This window comes from Oryza sativa, chromosome 11 (assembly GCF_034140825.1).
Source record: "Oryza sativa Japonica Group chromosome 11, ASM3414082v1".
Taxonomy (NCBI): domain Eukaryota; kingdom Viridiplantae; phylum Streptophyta; class Magnoliopsida; order Poales; family Poaceae; genus Oryza; species Oryza sativa.
In genome coordinates this window covers 15302269-15321177 of record NC_089045.1, presented here as the reverse complement: position 1 = coordinate 15321177, position 18909 = coordinate 15302269, and the positions used below count along the sequence as shown (strand labels likewise).

At 41.0% G+C, this 18909-nt stretch overlaps 1 protein-coding gene across 2 annotated transcripts; it reads left to right on the top strand.

Annotated features, from left to right (window-relative positions):
* The first annotated feature begins 669 nt into the window (after positions 1 to 669).
* On the top strand, positions 670 to 6951 carry LOC4350378 (protein PEP-RELATED DEVELOPMENT ARRESTED 1 homolog, chloroplastic-like). 2 transcript variants are annotated; one of them, NM_001404460.1, is made up of 9 exons: positions 670 to 1156; positions 3500 to 3655; positions 4221 to 4289; positions 4409 to 4579; positions 5288 to 5431; positions 5746 to 5907; positions 6008 to 6073; positions 6174 to 6226; positions 6317 to 6951. In NM_001404460.1, the coding sequence occupies exons 1-8, from the start codon at positions 881 to 883 to the stop codon at positions 6219 to 6221; spliced, it is 1092 nt and encodes a 363-aa protein (NP_001391389.1). In that variant the 5' UTR covers positions 670 to 880; the 3' UTR covers positions 6222 to 6226; positions 6317 to 6951. The 2 variants fall into 2 exon arrangements, with proteins under 2 accessions (NP_001391389.1, NP_001391390.1); NM_001404461.1 differs by having other exon boundaries at positions 6167 to 6226.
* Positions 6952 to 18909: the final 11958 nt, after the last annotated feature.

Below are 18909 nucleotides of genomic sequence, written 5' to 3'. Positions count from 1 at the left end.
AAACAAAAACATACGAAACTCATTATGTAGTAATGTTTGTTCAAATATATAACAAGTAAATCTAACGTAGAACATATGCACCTTTGGTTGATTAATACATAAGGTAGTCTTGGTTATATCCGAGCTAGTTGTGTCCTCATCAACATGTGAGTGCACCTGCTCTCGTCAGCAAAAACCGTTTCCCGAACCACGGAAGGAGTCTTTTCGCATCGGTTTTTAAAGATGGATAAGGTGCTATAAGAGCAGGTACAATAGTAGGCTATAAGCCAGCTATAAACATATTTTAAAGAGATAAAGCAAGAGAGAGAAGAGCAGCGGGCTACAGATCTGTAGCCAGCTGCAGCACGGACTCCAAGACGTAATGTATGTATGATAGGTGGGACCAGTTATTAATAGTATAGTAAACAACTATTGTATAAATTGGTTATAGGTGATTCGAAGCTAGTAGTTGGCTATATAGATTTAAAGCTAGTAGTTGGCTATACTATTAAACTTGCTCAAACCGGTTTTACAGTCGAGGGAGGCGATTCAATCAGGAACAAGACACGAGAGAGGCGAAATGGACTTATTCCCTGTACTGACCATCCCGTTCCGCATTCCCACGGCCCAGCCCACACATGGGAGTCGAATAGGAAAAAGAGAAAAAAAACCACAGCCGCTATGGCCCTCTCAAATCTCTCAATCTCCTCTTATCTTGGGCAGTAGTGGCGCTACCTCTTTCTTCTCTCTATCTCTCAACGAGCGCGGCGCGAGCAAGAGGAGCGCGCACCCCGGCGACATCAGAGCTCGTCGACGCCGGGGACTCTGCGCGGCGGCTAGGGAGTTCGCCCGCCGGAGCAAGGGCTGGGCGGGACAAAGAGAAGAAATCTGCAGCGAACCCATGGCGATTCTGCCCCTCTCGATTTCCCACTCTCTTACCTCCGCCTTGTCCGCCACCTCCTCCGGCATCGGCAGGCCAGTTGCCCGCCTCCTCCACCCGCGGGTCCCCTCCCGTCCCACCGTCATCTGCCTCGCCGCGCCGCCCAAGGTACCCGTCCCCATCGCCTCACCGGCTTCACTAGGGGACGACCCTTCCAAATGGGACCCGGCCGAGTGCGACGCCCTTCTCCGCGGCGGCGAGCAGGTCGCCTCCGTGCTCCAGGAGATGCTCAAGCTGGTACGGGTTTTTTTTTCTTTTACTGTTATTTATTTGGTAGATGGTCCTCTACTATTTGAGAGAAATTGGACATTCTGCCGTTGCCAAAACAGGGTTTGGCTCAAATGTCACTCCCTGGATTGGATTAGTTAAAAAGCCACTTCCAACCGGCCGATGTCAAACCGCTGTTTTGCCATATTTGCCATTTCACAGGAATTCCACCATTTTTCGCACTTGGCCTGACCAAAATACCCTTCGGGCTGCGGTTTGATGTCGGTCACACATACATGGACATCGTATGTTGTACTACTTAAAGTCAAACTACTTTAAGTTTAACTAAGTTTATAGATAAATATAGTAATATTTATAATACCAAATTAGTTTTAGTAAATCAATAATTGAATATATTTTCATAATAAATTTGTCTTGGGTTGAAAATGTTATTATTTTTTCAACAAACTTAGTCAAACTTAAAGCAGTTTGACTTTGACCAAAGTCAAAACGTCTTATAACCTGAAACGGAGGGAGTATTATTCATGAACTTTGCAATTCTTTTTTCCACAATGATTCCCTCAAGAAAAGCTAGCAATATGACGGATCAGCAGGACAATCATATGCAGCATATCAAATCAACCAAAGCAAGCAAGAAAAGCATCAACGCATTTGGGCAGCTTTACCTGGTGAAACCCAGATTGATGAGGAACCCGCACCGCGTGACCGACTTCAGCAACAAGTCCTAATAGAATCAGGCCGAGGCAACATCCTCTCCACCCAGAGGTGATCGACGCTAGGAACCACCGCCACGTCTGTGGCCGTAGCCATACCCATATGAGGCCGATGAGGAGGAGGAGGAGGAGGAGGTGGTGGCATGGCTGTAGGAGGAAGAGGAGGACGAGCGAAGGCGGAGGTCATAATCAGCGTGGAGGTGGTCGTCGGAGTGGACCCTGTAGGCCTGTACGCGTCGGAGGCGAGGCGAAAGTGGCGCGCATGGCTGCGTCGGGGGAGTGGGCGTGGCGGTCCGGCTGGTCATGGAGTGCACCGCGGCAGAAGGTGGCCTTCACCTCGGCCGTGGTGGCGTCCCGCCGCAGCCCCAACGTTTGGTAGTGGTCGCTGCCCATTGCTGGCGCCTATCACCGAAGGGGTATTTTGGTCAGACCAATGGCTGAAAATGGTGGAAATCCTATGAAATGGCGAATATGGCAAAGCGGCGGTCATGGTTTTAAAAGCGTCGCTTAAGCGTTGCCTAGGCGTCTGAGCGCCATCAGGGAGCAGAGCGTCCCCACTGCCTACCCTTCTACACGTCTTGGATCCTAATATCTCGTGAAATCAGGTAGACACGGGCAAGGTGGGGGTCAAGGGCGCATGCGCTGTAGGGAATTACACATGCTGGGAAGGAAATCGCGTGAAGATATGATGGAAATCGCGTGTGCAGCAATTTAGGGAGGGAAGAGTGAAAGATGGAAAGAGAATAGAGAATAGGGGTGCGCCAATTTAGGGAGAGGGAAGGGTGAAAGATGGAAAGCGAATAGATAATAGGGTGGGCAGAGATTGGAAAGAGAAGATGGTTGTCTCCCTCTTGCTGCTCCCTTCTTCTCCAATGGATCTGTCTCCCTGCTCTTCCTCGCCCCTTCATGTTCTTCCTCTCTTTTTTGCCTCATATATCTCTAGTATGCCTCTTGTGCTTGTGTTTAAGGCGTCGCCTTACCCTTGCCTTAAACTCTTAAGGCGTTGCCTAGGCAATTGAGTAGGGGTGGGTCGCCTTGCCTCACCTTGTCGCCTTAAGTACACTGGTGGCGGTTTAGCATCGGTTGGAAGTGGCTTTTTAACGAATCCAATCCGTAGAGTGGCATTTGAGTGAAATCCTCTTTTAGCAGTGGCAGAATGTCCAATTTCTCACTATTTGAATTGTGGGTAGTAACTGTCTCGGTTGACAAAATTCTGGGATATTTTAGCTCTGGGTGGTTAATAGATTGGGTGTTTTATTTTCAGTTCTTTGGTGATTAAATACTTTATTGTTTTATTATCCTCTGGTGGGTAGTATATTAGAGCATTTCACGACGAATTGGCCAATAGTTCCCTCGGGAAAAAAAATAATTGGCCATTTGGAAAAAAATAATACATCCTTTGCTGCATCTTTTCACACTTTCTCAAGGTTAGAAGATTATGGATTTTTATTAAATTTTCGAACAACCAGGAATGAAGCAATCTTCAATGATGAATTAGAGAACCTCGGTATGCGATGTGGAATAGCAAGGTTCATGATGCAGCTGAATTATAAGGATTGCTACCTTTGAGGGTCTTAAAGTTGTAAACATTGTATTGTATATTCTTGATATGGGACTATGTATGCTGATGATGCTGTAGATGGAAGACATGGAGATGGATGGCTCGTTTGAATCATTGGCTGTGGAGTTGATCGCTCAAGGAGTCATTGGGAAAAGAGTTGATGAGATGGAATCTGGCTTTCTAATGGCACTTGATTACATGATACAGCTTGCTGAGAAGGATAGTGACAATGAGGTACTGGAAAAACTAATTTCACATTTTGCCAAAATTGATGTCAACTCATTCATAATTTTCAAAGGATGAATATGTTAACTGCTCTCCTAGCTTTGTTGATTGCGATATAAATGTTTATATAATCTAATATACCTAGACGTCTGTCTAGTTATAATTGGTATTTGATCATAATGCTCTAGCCCATACTGGTATCTATTTCCTCGTGTTAAAATTGGTTGGTAGAAGTGTAAGCAAAATCTTCGTGAATATTCCCTTGAGAGTGCATTATAGCAACATAATAACTGTGAAGTGCTTATCTGTGTCCACTCGTTGTAAGTGGGTTTAGGGCCCTAAACAATCTGTATATGCTGATTGAATTGCTCATTATTTAAGACATTAAATTCTGGTAAACATCCTTGAAATATGCATTATGGCAACAAGATAATGACTCAAATAACCCATATATGGATGCATGCTTATTTGACCAGATTAATTAATAATTATTCTCATATCATATCTCTTGAGTCTTGACCTGTTTTCCATGCTTTGTCTATTGGCCTTACACATCAGTTTTTTTAACTGGCAGCGTAAATCTCTCCTTGAGGTAGTCAAGCAGACAGTGCTGGATCATCTCACAAAAAAATGCCCTCCACATGTAAGTCTTATTTCTAGTGCAGCAAACTTACCTTTGTGGGAATGTCAAACCTGTATTTGTACTTCTTTAGTCATAAATGCTCTTTGACCGGTCTACCCATTTTATGATGTATAAACCAGGTTCAAGTGGTTGGACTTCTTTGCCAGACTGAAAAGAAGGATAGCAGACATGAATTACTGCGTCGTGTAGCTGCTGGTGGAGGTGTGTTTAAAAATGATAAAGGCCTTAAGTGCCAGATTCCAGGGGCCAATCTTAATGATATTGCAAACCAGGCAGATGATCTCTTGGAGGTAAGATGAAGGGTATTAGTACAATTGTGTATACTAATGATCTTACATGATGCTCTGGGATTCTACATGACTTGTTCATTTCAGAGTAACAAAAATTGCATTGGTGGTGCTAAAACTTGTCTGTGGTGGTTGCATTTTAGTCACTGCTCTTGAAGATTGCACAATTTTGTTAGTGGAAATAGATCAAGTCTGTAAGCAAACATGGATAACCGGACAGTTTTATAATGCCATGTGAGCACAGGGAACATTTGAATATATTGGCCACAAGGATATATGTATTTTTTTCGCTAATTTTCGTGGATCTACCTCAGTTCCATTTGGGAATTTCACCGTTTTATTTGGATGGTTGTGCTTGACTTTGGTTTGTTGAACATTGTTATAATTGTTGCAGATTTAGTTGCATCATTAATCCATTAATGCAATGGTATCTCGGATACCTCAAACAGTGGTACAATGCAATGAAAGTTTTTTTTCCCTTCAAGAGAGAACTAATGTTCTAAAGCTTTTCATTACTCATAGGTACATATCATCCTATCATTTGCCTCATTGTTGCTCTGCAGCTTCTGTAATCTTTTTCCGTGATGTGCACATTAGCCTTTTCTGCATAGTCATGGGCATGGTCATGAACAGTTGCCAATAATTCTGCTGGACCATGGAACATTAATTGTCACTAGATTATTCTGGCTTACCTTTTATTAATTATTGCAGTCAATGGAATCAAGGCCCACAATTCCTGATCGAAAACTTCTCGCTAGACTAGTTATCGTAAGAGAGGAGGCTCGAAATATGATGGGAGGTGGCCTGTTAGATGAAAGAAATGACCGTGGTTTCACAACGCTTCCTGAGGCAGAGGTATTATTTGCACTTGTTGGGGCTTGGGACACGGGGAATTACATTCTTAGAATCTCTACCCATCTAGTTCTATACATAGAATATCTTTTTTACTAACATTTATAAGTACCAAAGGTTAGTTCCTTTTGGCCTTAATCATCTGACATAAGAAAGGACATTGTTATATTTTCATATTCATTGCATATTCATGTAACTATGACACCATTCAGTGATCTGTGAAGCCATAATATTTAAAACTGTGTACTAACTATAAATCAGTGATGCACAGTTATTGAATCGAAGTTTTTTTTCAATATCATGAGCTGAATGAACAGGTGAACTTCTTGAGCAAGCTGGTTGCTCTCAAACCTGGGAAAGCATTGGAGAGGATGATCAAGGATGTTATGCAGGGCAAGGCAGAAGGTGCTGATAACATTGAAAATGCAAATGCTGGACCAGATTCTAAGCTTAATCATCTAACTGGGATATCTGGAAGGGTAAGCTTTGGATTCAAAACATGGATTGTTGTTATCTTCAGATACCAATATATTTTGCATTACATAGATTGTTTGACTGCACTTGTTTCCATGGACACAGGGAAGTGTGACAGGCCTCAAGCCACGGCCAGTCCGTCCAGGAATGTTCCTTGAGACGGTTTCTAAGGTATTGTGATAATATGGATAAAACTCACTGTCTTAAATGAACATGCTTACTCCTTTGAAGTGTGTGGTTTAATTATTTTCAATGGGTGGTAAGGTTCTAGGTGGTATATATGCAAACAACACATCTGGCATTACAGCACAACATCTAGAATGGGTGAGATACCTGCTTCGTTCTTTTCAATGGTTATGTCCACTTGTCTGGAAAGGGGAAAATCATGCGGATTGCCTTATTTTCCCGTTGTAGGTACATCAAACAACACTGAAGATTCTTCAGGAAATGGCCTTCTAATGCTGTTTTCTGGACGACATTCACTGCCCTGTTCAAGTATATGAACTCCCTAGATTCTTGGCCCTTTTAAGCTTATGATATTACAGCCTAGTGGGCAAAAGGATCATGGTATGGACCTTAGTCTTGCTGCAAAAACTTATTGATTTTTTTTTACCAGTGAATGGCAAATCTTGGAGGAACTTGAGTGGCCATTACTAATATAGTTAAAAATAGAAGCAGAAGAAATGATGTCTGGGCATGCAAAGGCCAATGGTGATCTCTGGGTGGAATGTAATATTTATACCACATTTAGTGCAGAAGTAAAGTAAGAGCTTCGAAAAGCAAATAGTCAAATGGACACAGTGATATTTAGCTTAGCTTCCTACAATGGATATTAAGAGAGTTTAGCTTACTTTTGAGTGAAATAGAAGATGGCCTTAGATCTAACATGATATGTATCGCCCTTTTCCATTTTGCAGGATTTTCTTTGTCTCAAAATATATTTTCAAATTTTATATTGCTGGAAGCCAGGGATACTTTTTACCAGTAAATGTTTTTGGTTTTCCAAACGAGAATATGATCTTGTGATGAATCGATTCTATGTTTTGCTTCGCTTTCTAGGGAAGTTTATCTTGTGATTCAAGCCAAGTTTGCGGCTATACCATTAAAATTTTAAATGGAAGACAATAGGCGAGACCCCCTACTATGTTAATATTAATATAAAACTAGAAAGATAGCCCGCGCACATGTGCCCGTGCGCGGGCACCATATATAATGTGTGTGAATTTTATTATGAATATTTATGTGTAGCTGACTTTTATTAAAATATTTTTTTACTATATTCTAAACTAAAATTAAGCTTATTTAGTGTGCTTTGAACGCTAGTTATTTTCTTACAATTACACTTGCAACATATAAATTCTAAAATAAAATTACTTGAGATCATGCAGTTTTGAAATTATGAGAAAGCATTATGTCAAAACAATGAAGGTGGTTCCTATGAGAAAATTTACTGTATTTTGACTCCCCAGAAGGATATCTCGATACCCCAAAAGAAATCCAATAATATCAATTTTTGTTTGATTTTATTTTAAGTTATATATATATATATATATATATATATATATATATATATATATATATATATATATATATATATACACACTATCTATCTATCTAACAGTCCTCATAAAAAAAAATTTTCTATTTAGAATGGGTTTTAAATCCAGCGACATTTTTTTTTTGTTTTCAATTTATTTCATGCCCTATTTTTTTCAAAGTTCCATTCCATGAATCATCCTTGAAATGCTTTGATCTTTGCAATTTAGGGTGAAAATATAAATGCATTTATGGCATGGGGTAAATGTATATGTTATAAATTTTATCTCATGAAATATTGAAGTAGTGGTCATAGTATTTTTTTTGAATTATCACTAAACTGAAGTGTCTTATAACAAATAATACTCCCTCCATTCCATAATATAAGGCACAACTATTTTTTTCAGATGTTCCATAATTAATATAAGGCGTGCATGCATGCATGCAATTAATTAGCACCTCTTATCCATTAAATTATTATTTTTTAAAATCTTCCACCCTCAATATCTCTAATCTATTGGATGTATGCATTATATTTATTAGGGTGATACAAATTAGGAGGTGATAATAATAGTTTCTTGGTATTTGGGTTAAGGGTGGTTGTGCCTTATATTTTGAAACGGAGAGAGTACATGTTTTTAGATTGTTCTACACCAGGACTCACGATTTAAAATGTTAGCATGTTTTACTAGAAAAATAAAAAAAAATAGACATGGTCTTTAATTCTTATATGGAATTGACTTGATATATTTCTAAGGCCACCTCAAGGTTGTATCATTATTAAGATTCCTAGGTGCAATCCACATGCTTATTGGTATGATCTTCAACCGACCGCACCTTTATTTTCAACTTGTTGTCTATAATGCTAGATGAGTACATTTATGATTAAAAATTATATCTGTCACTTAAAATTCTTTTTCTCTAATTTATTAGTGACTTCATAGATCATATGTGTAAGTTGGATGCTATGAACATCATTATTAAGAACATTTCTTTATCTCCGAAAAAGATTATTTTAAAAGTATCAAGGTCAATTTGTATAAGTACATAGCCCCCCGTATGTATGTTAAGAGAAATTAATTAAGTTGGTAGAAAGTCACTATATGTCTAACGGGATATAAGTAATAGATGGAGGTCCATTTGTTTTTTTTGCCCATATAGATAATTTTAATTTTAATTGTTAAGGAGATAGAAAACAAAGAGAAAATAATGGCAAGGAGAGAGGGAGGTTTGGGATGTTTTTCTAAATGATCAATCTAACCATCTAAAATAATGTATTGGATGTTCAAGTCAAAAACGATGGTCAGATGTTTTGTTTTCTTGTCAGAATTTTTAGGATTTTATCTGACCTATGAGAGCAACGGAACATCTTAAGAGTGTTTATAGGTGGACTTTTAACACCGTATGCCGCAACGGAGTAAGAGAGATGCAAGGAGGTTTGGGCTTCTTTTTTTTAAAAAAAGATCTAATGACCCAAAATAATGTGTCAATCGATTGAAAATAATATTTCCATACATTTAAATAAAAACCAATGGTTGGATTATTTTTTTCAAAAATTCAAAGATTTTTCTTTGCTTTAAGAATGCCATATAATAGTTTAGAAGCATCTATAAGATGTTTAATGGATTTGAATGTCGCATAGGGTTGGGGAGAGGAGAGAGGTTTGGGTTTTTCTATTGAAAAATAGTAACAATCTAAAATACTTAAAAAGTATTGGAGTACGTACATACTCCAATACGTGGGAGGACGAGAGGTGGGGTTTTACATGAGGAGGTAAAAACTGTAACAGAAATTCCTGATCGACCGAGCGTCGTTTCCGTATAAGGGGTACTGTTTCCGATCATACCTTTTTGGCTATTTTTAAATTTTGTTTTTTCTAATTTATTTCTGTATCGTATTAATGTCGACACTGAGTAGTTTAAATGATAAATATGGTCAGTTACCGGCCGATCGAGCATCGTTTCCGAAGAGATGCTACCGATTCCGACCGTTTCCGACCCTTTTCACGATGGAGGTGCGCCTAATCAATCTAATCTAACGGTTGATAATGTTGGACCACCGATTTAATTGAAAGTCGAGGGATAGATGTTTTGCTTTATCTAATCCAATGGTGTAAAATAATGTGTCCACTAATTTAAGTAAAATCGACATTGAGATTAGATAATGCCACATAGCAATATATCCGTCAATTTAAGTAGAAATCGATAATCAATTACTTCTTTTTTTTAAGATTTTATAGTATTTCTCTAATTTAATAGCTCAAGTAGTGGTTTAAAAGTGTTTGATGTAGGATGTATAAAGTGACAGAGGGAGAGTTAGTAGACCTAGTAGGTGAAAGTCTATTGGTGAGGCATTTTTGCCTGTGAAAATAATTTTGGTTCTAATTAATTTCTCATAAAGACGAAGAAAGAAACATATAAAAGAAGTAACAGGAAGGAAGTACGCACGTACATCGCACATTACGTACGTTTGTTTGTAAAGGGGAGTTTCCGGATATGATTTTCACTGCAAAATAAATAGATCTAATGATCTAAAATAATGGGTCCACCAATTTAAATGAAAATCAATGGTCAGATTTTTTTTATTAGAATGCCACTTGGCGACTCGAGAGCGTTTATAAGATACCACTTGGTGACTCGAGAGCGTTTATAGAAAGTTTAATGGATTTCTCGAGAGCGTTTATAGAAAGTTTAATGGATTTTTAGTATATAATAGATAGATAGATAGATTTGGTAAAACTATTGATACCTTGATAAAACTATTGCAAAACTATTTATATGTAATGGCCTAGGTATCCACATACTTGTAGTGCTACGCACAACACCCCAAACAACACGAACTCTTAAATCTTCTACTATTATAAAAGTTTAACTTGTTTTTGTCATGGGATTTTAGTACGTCGTCCCTTTCCGTTCGGCATTTGGACGCATGTGTTTCAAACATCAGTTAACGAGCTATTAAAAAAAAAAAAACTTCCGTCGTCGTCAGTAAAAAAAAAGAAAAAAACATCTCTCATCCGACTTCTATAGAAAAAGAAAAGAAAATCTCCCAGTAAAAAACAAAAAATCCGTTTGGTTTTTTTGCACCGGTATTTTTTTCTTTTTTTTTTTTTGCACGCAGAAGAGTTTTTCATGCGCACAAGCCAAGGTTTTTAGTTTTTTTTATCCTTTTTTTAATCCGATCTATTCACCGCGCATCTCTCGAGTGCTTTTAGTTTTTCTCGTCAATCTTTTTTATAGCCGGTTTTTTCTCCCTTGCGCTTTTTGTTTATCTCATCCGGTTTTATAATCCCATCTATTCGCCGCATGCCTCCCGAGGTGAATCCTAGCGCCGTGCCGCCGCCATATCGATCGTGTGTTTTCTCCTCTAATTTGATTGCAAAAATCGATTTCCCACTCCTCTCTCATCATTTTCTCAATGATTTACCCTTCGATTCAGTTTTAATTCCTGGATTTAATCTCTGTTCTACAGTTGCCGATAATGACGGTGATCTTCCCCGGTCATTTTTATCCCGAGTTTTACGCTCTGATTTTGGGGAAAATGGAAAGAGTAGATCGAGTGGATCAAAAACCCTCGAACAATTTTGGTTACCCAAGAAAGATTCGGGCGGATTTGATGGGGAGATTTGCTTTGGCAAACGTACGGGCACGGGATTATCTTCGGGAGGTTGAAGATGGTAGTTATATTCGGGAAGTTGAAGATGGTAGGGTCGAAGAGAAGTAGACCAAATGGAGGGAGGTAGCGGACTAGCCTAGAGCTGAAAAGGAAGGAAGGCTTTCAGCCAAAAACCCAGGAAATATTTTCATTAACTTTTTTTTAATTATTATCTATAGCGATCCCAATGTTAAGATTTTTATTAACTTTTTCAATTACAGTGTATAGTGATCCCAATATTTCAATTTATTACTTAGCTCTTAATATATCACTGAAAAAAGTCTTTACCTGTTGCAACGCACAGGCATCTTTTCTAGTTTATTATAAAATTTGGAACTCTCCCCTGTGTATTGTAGAAACTAATAACATTAACACCCATATACTTCAAACCAGTTTTTTATTTTTTTTGAAAAATATACATTATGTTTTGTGTTTTTCTAGTTATATACGTGTTTTTGAAAGAATTGCAGGAATATACTCGTACCGCGGTGCGGAGGTGATGGACCGATGGCCAGGACAATCCTGCGTGATGGACGGTCACGCGTGCCTGAGCCGTGGGATTGACCTGGTACCGCGCTCCCATCCTTTCATGCTACGCCAAACAACCGGTCCCGTATTTTCACCCCGCGGTATGTGTATATTTCCACAATCTTTTACAAACATGTATATAACTTCAAAAACATAAAAAATAATATATATTTTGAATTTGTTCCCCACTGAAACCACAAATAACCATAACTTTTTTAAACGGCACATCAAGTTCGAACCACTACCTAAACCAAATGATATTATAAACCTTAGACGTATAACTTTAATGTTGTGCAATAAGTGTATAGATTTGAAATCCGTTCTAGTCCCTACAAGTATAGTTTTTGTATAGAAACTGATTCAATTCCCGAGTGCTCAAATTTTAAATTCTTAAACATAGGCTGAAACTGTACTCTTAAATCTGGTATTCATTTGTCCGGACTCTGGTTAGGTGGTCTAAATAAAAGATGCTGGCCTTGCCATTATCTTTCTAACTGTACTGGTTTCATTTGATTCTGATAAGCGGTTTTAGGAGAAATGCCAAGAACAGTACTGCTGACCGGGTCTGAAACTGGTACAAAATTTTGTTTTCGTTAATCTGGGCATGAGTATAATCTGATTTTTCACATAACTTAAAAGTTGTACATTTCTGTAGCTGTCCGAAGTTCTATGTTTGCTAGTTGTAGCTATGTGGAAGTAACACTCACATCTATACGCTTTATTCTAGGTTTATAATATCGTTAGTTTAAGTCGTAATTTGGACTTATTGTGCCTTTTAAACCAATTGTGGTCATCTGTGTGATTTCTGTAGAGCTAGCTGGTTCTAAAGTGTATGAAAGTGTTGGGATACGCGTAGGCTACGATAGCATAAATCAAAATTTTCTATCGCGTAAACCATAAACCATGCAAGTATTAGATCATAGATCGTTACCACTCGACGCGCTGCGCAGCGGAAGAAGGCGCTAAGAAGTCGAAGGGATTCTCGCGAAGTAGCACGCGTCGATGTAGAGAAAGTAGTCGATCGCACCGGCTCGACCTTCTCCTCCTCGTGCTTTCTTCTCGCCGTACTCCCACGCCAATCAGCACCGCAAACCAGCGGCGCCTCTACCAATATCCACACGTACAGGGATGGAACGCCACGCGCAGATGTGCTAGCACCCGCGCGCGGCTAGGGTTTTGCTCGGGGAGGGAAGTGACGGCTAGGGTTTTTCACGTGATGCAATGCCTCCGCCAGTCACACCCCTCACGCATATATAGGATCCATCACTCGGGCTTCCAAGGCCTGTAGGACTCCTATTCGGATCCCTATCCGAATTAAGCTCATATTGGATCTCCATCCAAACCCCTTATTCCGGCCCATTAAGCATGCGACCCTGTAGGTTCATGTACACTCGGTTATAACCCGAAAACTCCTTTTCGGTCCACGCGTCAACAGTGGCCCCTAGCAGAACGTATTGATCCACCGGGCATACATAAAGATCATATCGGCTGAACCTCTAGTGTATACTTGTATGAACCCCTTTGCCTCACGATATCGATTAAGCTTAAGGCTAGATATGTGCCATCCTCTAATAGCTCAATCATTCACTCGAACCTGTTGATAGATTATATAGCTTGTGATTGACTCCTCAATCACCTTTGGCATGGCCATGCACTTTCATAATCTACAACATCGAGGGGCCCAAAGATATCTCTCCATAGGAGGGGCAAATCCCATCTTGATTATTCATATCTCACTACATGTTTCATAGCATACCCGAAAACTACTTCTATAACTACCCAATTACGGAGTAGCGTTTAGCAGTCCCTAAGTAAGCTACTACACATGTTGGGAACCATGATAATCTCAGGTCTAAGGATTCAATACCAACACTAAATGAGATCACTGATGACACAACACATATGGCTCTTGCAGTGTCTCATGTTGGGTCTATCCAACAACATGTTCACTAACATGTGTTCACATTATTAATTTGGTATCTCTATACCATGATCCATGAGACATGATCATTAATTAATATATATGTTGATCATCTAATCATATTTGTTCCACATATGATATTTGATCAGGAATCCTTTAGAAATAGTAACAAACAACATAAAGAGTCTCAAGAAAGAATCACATATTCATTAACCAATAATGAGTTATCTATTTAGAGGAACAATGTCGGATTAATATGTAAGCATAGTATGTGATACAATCATCTCTATGATTGCCTCTAGGGCATATCACTAACAGAAAGTATGCTATTAGTTTCTAAGTTGTCTGTTTTGGATGTCCATATATATAGGGAGACTACCAATTTTTTGTGTATTATGTGTAGAACTCTATAGGTATGCAGATATATGTGGTGTTACATTTCCCCTTCTTTTGGGAGTGTATGTCTTATGGGAGTGATATAAGCTGGAAATCCAGTCTAATCCTCAGTTTGTGGTTAATGCACTTGTCAAGCGCGTTGGCGCCAATGGTAGCAGGACCGCGGCTACGGAGTTCGTAGCTCGGCTCGGTAATGGCGTCAGGGCTCTTCCCTGCGCGCCTAATGGTGAAGGAGGGAGATTAGAGGAGGAGGGAGATAAGGAAATTAGGTTCATATTTCTTGTTGTCAAAAGATGGCTGATTACATGATTTATATTGGCACTTAGCCTCTAATACAAAGAAATGGTCTTTATTCTCTCCTAATTAATATTTTCCTTGCTAAATTCTTTCCAATTTTCCACCCCTTGATTCGTGTTGCTTGATGTGCATGCGCCTGTGCATGTGGCTGCACCATGTCCGGCTTGCTCCTGTGCTGGTAGTGGCGTCCCCACATGACATCTGCCCCCTCGACCAGCAGCTCGTCCTCGAGCTGAAAAGACGGATATCGGTCAAGGAAACCTTCTATGTCTTCCCAAGTAGCGGATGTAGCCGGTACACCCTTCCAGTGGATGAGGATTTGACGAACTCCCCGGGCGAGGCGAGAGCGGACGTCGCGGTCTAATTCGGGTACCACAGCCCCATGATGCGTTTGTGGCAATGCCAGAGGAGTAGCTGGTGGTGTGCTGACAAACTTCTTGAGGAGTCCCACATGAAAGACGTCGTGTAGGCGAGCAAATAGTGGTAGGTCGAGGCGGTAGGTGACATCGTTGATGACCTCGGTGATGCAGTACGGGTCGTAGAAACGAGGCTTGAAATTCCCTTTAGCTGGAACGTTGAGTGAGGCAGGGGCGCGATGTCAAAGACGGAGCCACATCCAATTGCCCACAACGTGGCGGACGTCGCGGTGGTCCTTGTCATAGTGGTGCTTGTAGACGGCTTGGGCTTGCTCGAGACGGTAGCGAATGTCGGCGAGGAACTCGTCCCTGTCCGCGATGCTCTTGGCGATGGCTGCCACCTGTGTCTCACTCGGCTTGTATGAGCTGATGGAAGGGGGGTCGTGGCCAAAACGGTGTATCCTTGAGGGCGGACTGGAAGGCCATGTTGTAGATGTACTCAGCCCACGAAAGCCATCGCAGCCACTGGCGGGGATGATCACCGGTGAGGCATCGGAGGTACATGATGATCTTGTTGGAATGATGATCTTGTTGGCTGCCCATTAGACTGAAGATGGAAGGCGGACGTCATGTGCAACTTGGCGCTGGTGAGGCACATGAGCTCCCTCCAGAACAGAGACGTGAACACCGGGTCCCTTTCCGATACCATGGACTGCGGCACGCTGTGGAGTCGAACGATCTTGGCAGAGAATGCTTGGGCCATGGACTCCGCCGACTACGGGTGGGCCAACAGTATAAAGTGGCACTACTTGCGGAAACGATCCACCACCGTGAGGATGACTGACTTGCCGCCAACTCGGGGTAGCGCCTCGACTAAGTCAAGCCCAATGTCAGACCATATAGGCATCGATACAGGGAGCGGTAGGAGAAGGCCAGCGGGGTGCAGGTGTTCTGACTTGTAGCGCTGATAGGTGGTGCACGCACGGATGTGGTCCATCCTTGCGAAGGTTCGGCAAGTGGAAATCACGTCGGAGTCGGTGTAGAGTCCGTTGTATGCCCTCGTGGCCGTCGTCGTGCATGGCGGTGAGCAGTTCTTGGAGAAGTGGTGAGGTGGGCGGGATGTAGAGATGGCCGTCGAGCGTCACCAGGCCATGAGGTCGTCCCTGAGCACCATCAGTGCCGAGTCTGTGTCGTATGCTTGGCAGAGGCCCTGAGATGGTGAGGAGTGTGACCTCGTCGGTGTTGCGCTGAGATAAGAGATCGGCAACAGTGTTTTTCGCGCCGGCCTTGTACTCCACCGAGAAGTCGAAGCCGAGGAGTTTGCCAACCTAATGATGTTGTGGGATCGTGTGGAGGGTGAAGGTGGCGGCTGCTATTGGAAGGGTCAAAGGTGGAGGACGACGGGGCATGGCGGCTTTCATAGCTGCTGCCAGCGGATGACGATGAAACCGGAGCAGCTTCGAAGAGAAGAAAGGAGACGGGGTGTCATAGAGCCCAGGACAATGGCGATGCATTCGGCATGAGCTCGGCTCACACTTTCGGCGTGGACGCTCGAGGAGGTGAGGTGGTTGATTGGGTTCAGCGGCGCAAGCGCGGCACAGATGTTGGGGAAAAAGGCAGGCGAGGCGAGGTGTCATGCGCCTGCAGCCTGGACAGCGTTAGCGTGGGGCCGTGTAAGGTGGCACATGGAGGAGGCCAGGTCGGCATCATTGGCTGACACGAGTCTAGAGAGGGAAAGCGGAACCGGTGGTACTCACGTGGGTGGTGACACAAGCTACCGGCGCAGAGCTGTGCGGAGGAAGATGCGGCACATGCGCTGATGCCATTGCACGGTGGCGAGGCGGCTCAGTACACTTGCTCGGCTCGGCATTTCGTCGAGCAGGTGGCGGGCAAGCGCGCCAACAAGGGGAAGGTTTGGCAGGCTGTGGGCCCACATGTGGCGCGGCTGGGCCGGCGCTACATCTTCGGCCTTGGAACTGGAGAGGGCTGGGCCGGCTGTGGAAGCTAAGGAACGGGCGGGGCAGGCCCATTAATGGAGAAAGGGATCCGGCCAGCCTAGTGGGAATGTTGGGCTTGGAGAGAGAAATGGCCCGATTGTAATAGTAACTTTTGTGTATTTCATTAGATTTATGGGGAATTGTAGCTACACTATTTAATTGGACAATCAATTTCAATTTGGTTACTCTGTTGCTCAAGGATTCACTAGAATGGTAACCACCATCTCAATCGGGCGGCAACCCTCATCTCAATCGAGCATGGCGTCCGTCACAGCCTAGAAGTCACGGATGTGAAAAGTTATCTCTATTGGGCAAACGGCCGTCACGGATAAAGCTATCTCAATCGGGCCTTAATTAAAGTCCGTCACCGATAGCTTTGACTCAGACGACCAGTCAAACTATAGCCTGTCACGGATGACCTATCTCAATCGAGCCACAACCAGCGCCCGTCACAGATGACCCTTATCGGCCTTTGCTAGCCATGCCATGCCATCCCAGGCGGGTCTTTTTTGTCCTCACTCGTGTGCACCAGGGAAGAACTTCTCGGTCGGTCACCCATCCCGAAATTGCTCTAGGCCAAGCACGCTTAACATCAAAGTTTGGTATGAGTATTCTATTAATCCTTTTAAGCCCTAGGCCAAGATGTCACACCCTAACATTTCCCATTCATATGCATTCATTCACATACACAACCATCAATATATTTAACACAACCACATTCACATATCCATTTTGATCACATATTTCATATCCATTCACATATTTCTCATATTTCTCTAGCAAAACCGAGTTAATTGGATCATGATGAGGAGGCAATCAGACTTCTAGGAAAAAAGAATTTCGAATTGAATTTTATAATACTAAATAAACTCATATGAAAAAGCTGTCAAAAATAAAGTTGTAGAACTCATTGAGATCTGTCAAAAATAAAGCCCGTCATATATGAGAACTTTAAATTTAATTTTAGGCTGACTTTTGTGTGTCAAATGCAAAAATCATAAACAACAAAATTGTATAACTCATTGAGATCTACAACTATTGTATCGGTCCTTTGTACAATTAAGTTCATTTGAACAATTCAAATTTTGAATTTTCAAAATTTGACAACTTCGAACAAAAATTGGGATTAATAAATGATTTCAAATGGAAAAGTCACCAAAACCAAGGATGTAGAACTCATCGAGGTGCAAAATTTTTATTTTGGTCATTTCTCCATTTGACTCTATTTAAACAATTTGAAATTTGAAATTCAAAGTTTGAGAAATTCAAATAGAATTTTAGATTAGTGAATGACTTCAACTGAAAAAGTCATCAACAACAAAGTTGTATAACTCATCAAGATCTACAACTTTTAGTTTGACCATTTTTCTATATAACATTTTTTGAATCGTTTGAATTTGAATTTGAAAATATAATAACTTCAAACAACATTTTCAAATACTAAATGATTTCAACTAAAAAAGTTATCAACAACAAAGTTGAATAACTCATTGGTCATTTCTTCATCCGACAAAGTGATAGTAACATTGTTTACAAAATTGACATATCTTATCTGGTTTTATAAACTATAACACATATATGTAAAATTTGTGAACAACGTTACTAACATTTTGTCGGATGAAGAAATAACAAAAATAAAAGTTTTAGATCTTGACGAGTTATATAATTTTGTTGTTGATGGCCTTTTCAATTGAAATCATTTAGTATTTGAAAATGTTGTTTGAAGTTGTTATATTTTCAAATTCAAATTCAAATTGTTCAAAAAATATTATACAGAAAAAATGACCAAACTAAAAGTTGTAAATCTTGATAAGTTATACAACTTTGTTGGTGACAATTTTTCCATTTGAAATCATTTACTACCCGTAAAATTATTTTGACTCATAAAATGAATTATTATACTGCAGTTAATTATTTTGCTATAGTTCAACTTACAAATATAAACATTTCATATGAAAAATGGAAAAATACTCATTAGTGACGGCTTTAGTTAATGCCCGATAGAGATTGAGTCATCTCGATCGGGCATTAGTATATAGCCCGTCACTGATGAGTCATCTGTGATGGGCCTAGCTGTTATCTCAAACGGGCCTCAAGTTGGTGCACGTCACGGATGATGGTCATCGTGACGGGTCCCAACTTGAGGCCCGTTTGAGATATGGAATGTTATCTTAATCAGGCCTAAAGTTGTTGCCCGTCACAGCTGATGGTCATCTGTGACGGGCCGCAACTTCAGGCCCGTTTGAGATATGGAATGTTATCTCAATCAGGCCTAAACTACAGCCCGTCACTGATAGGTGTCATCCGTGACGGGCTTAAGTT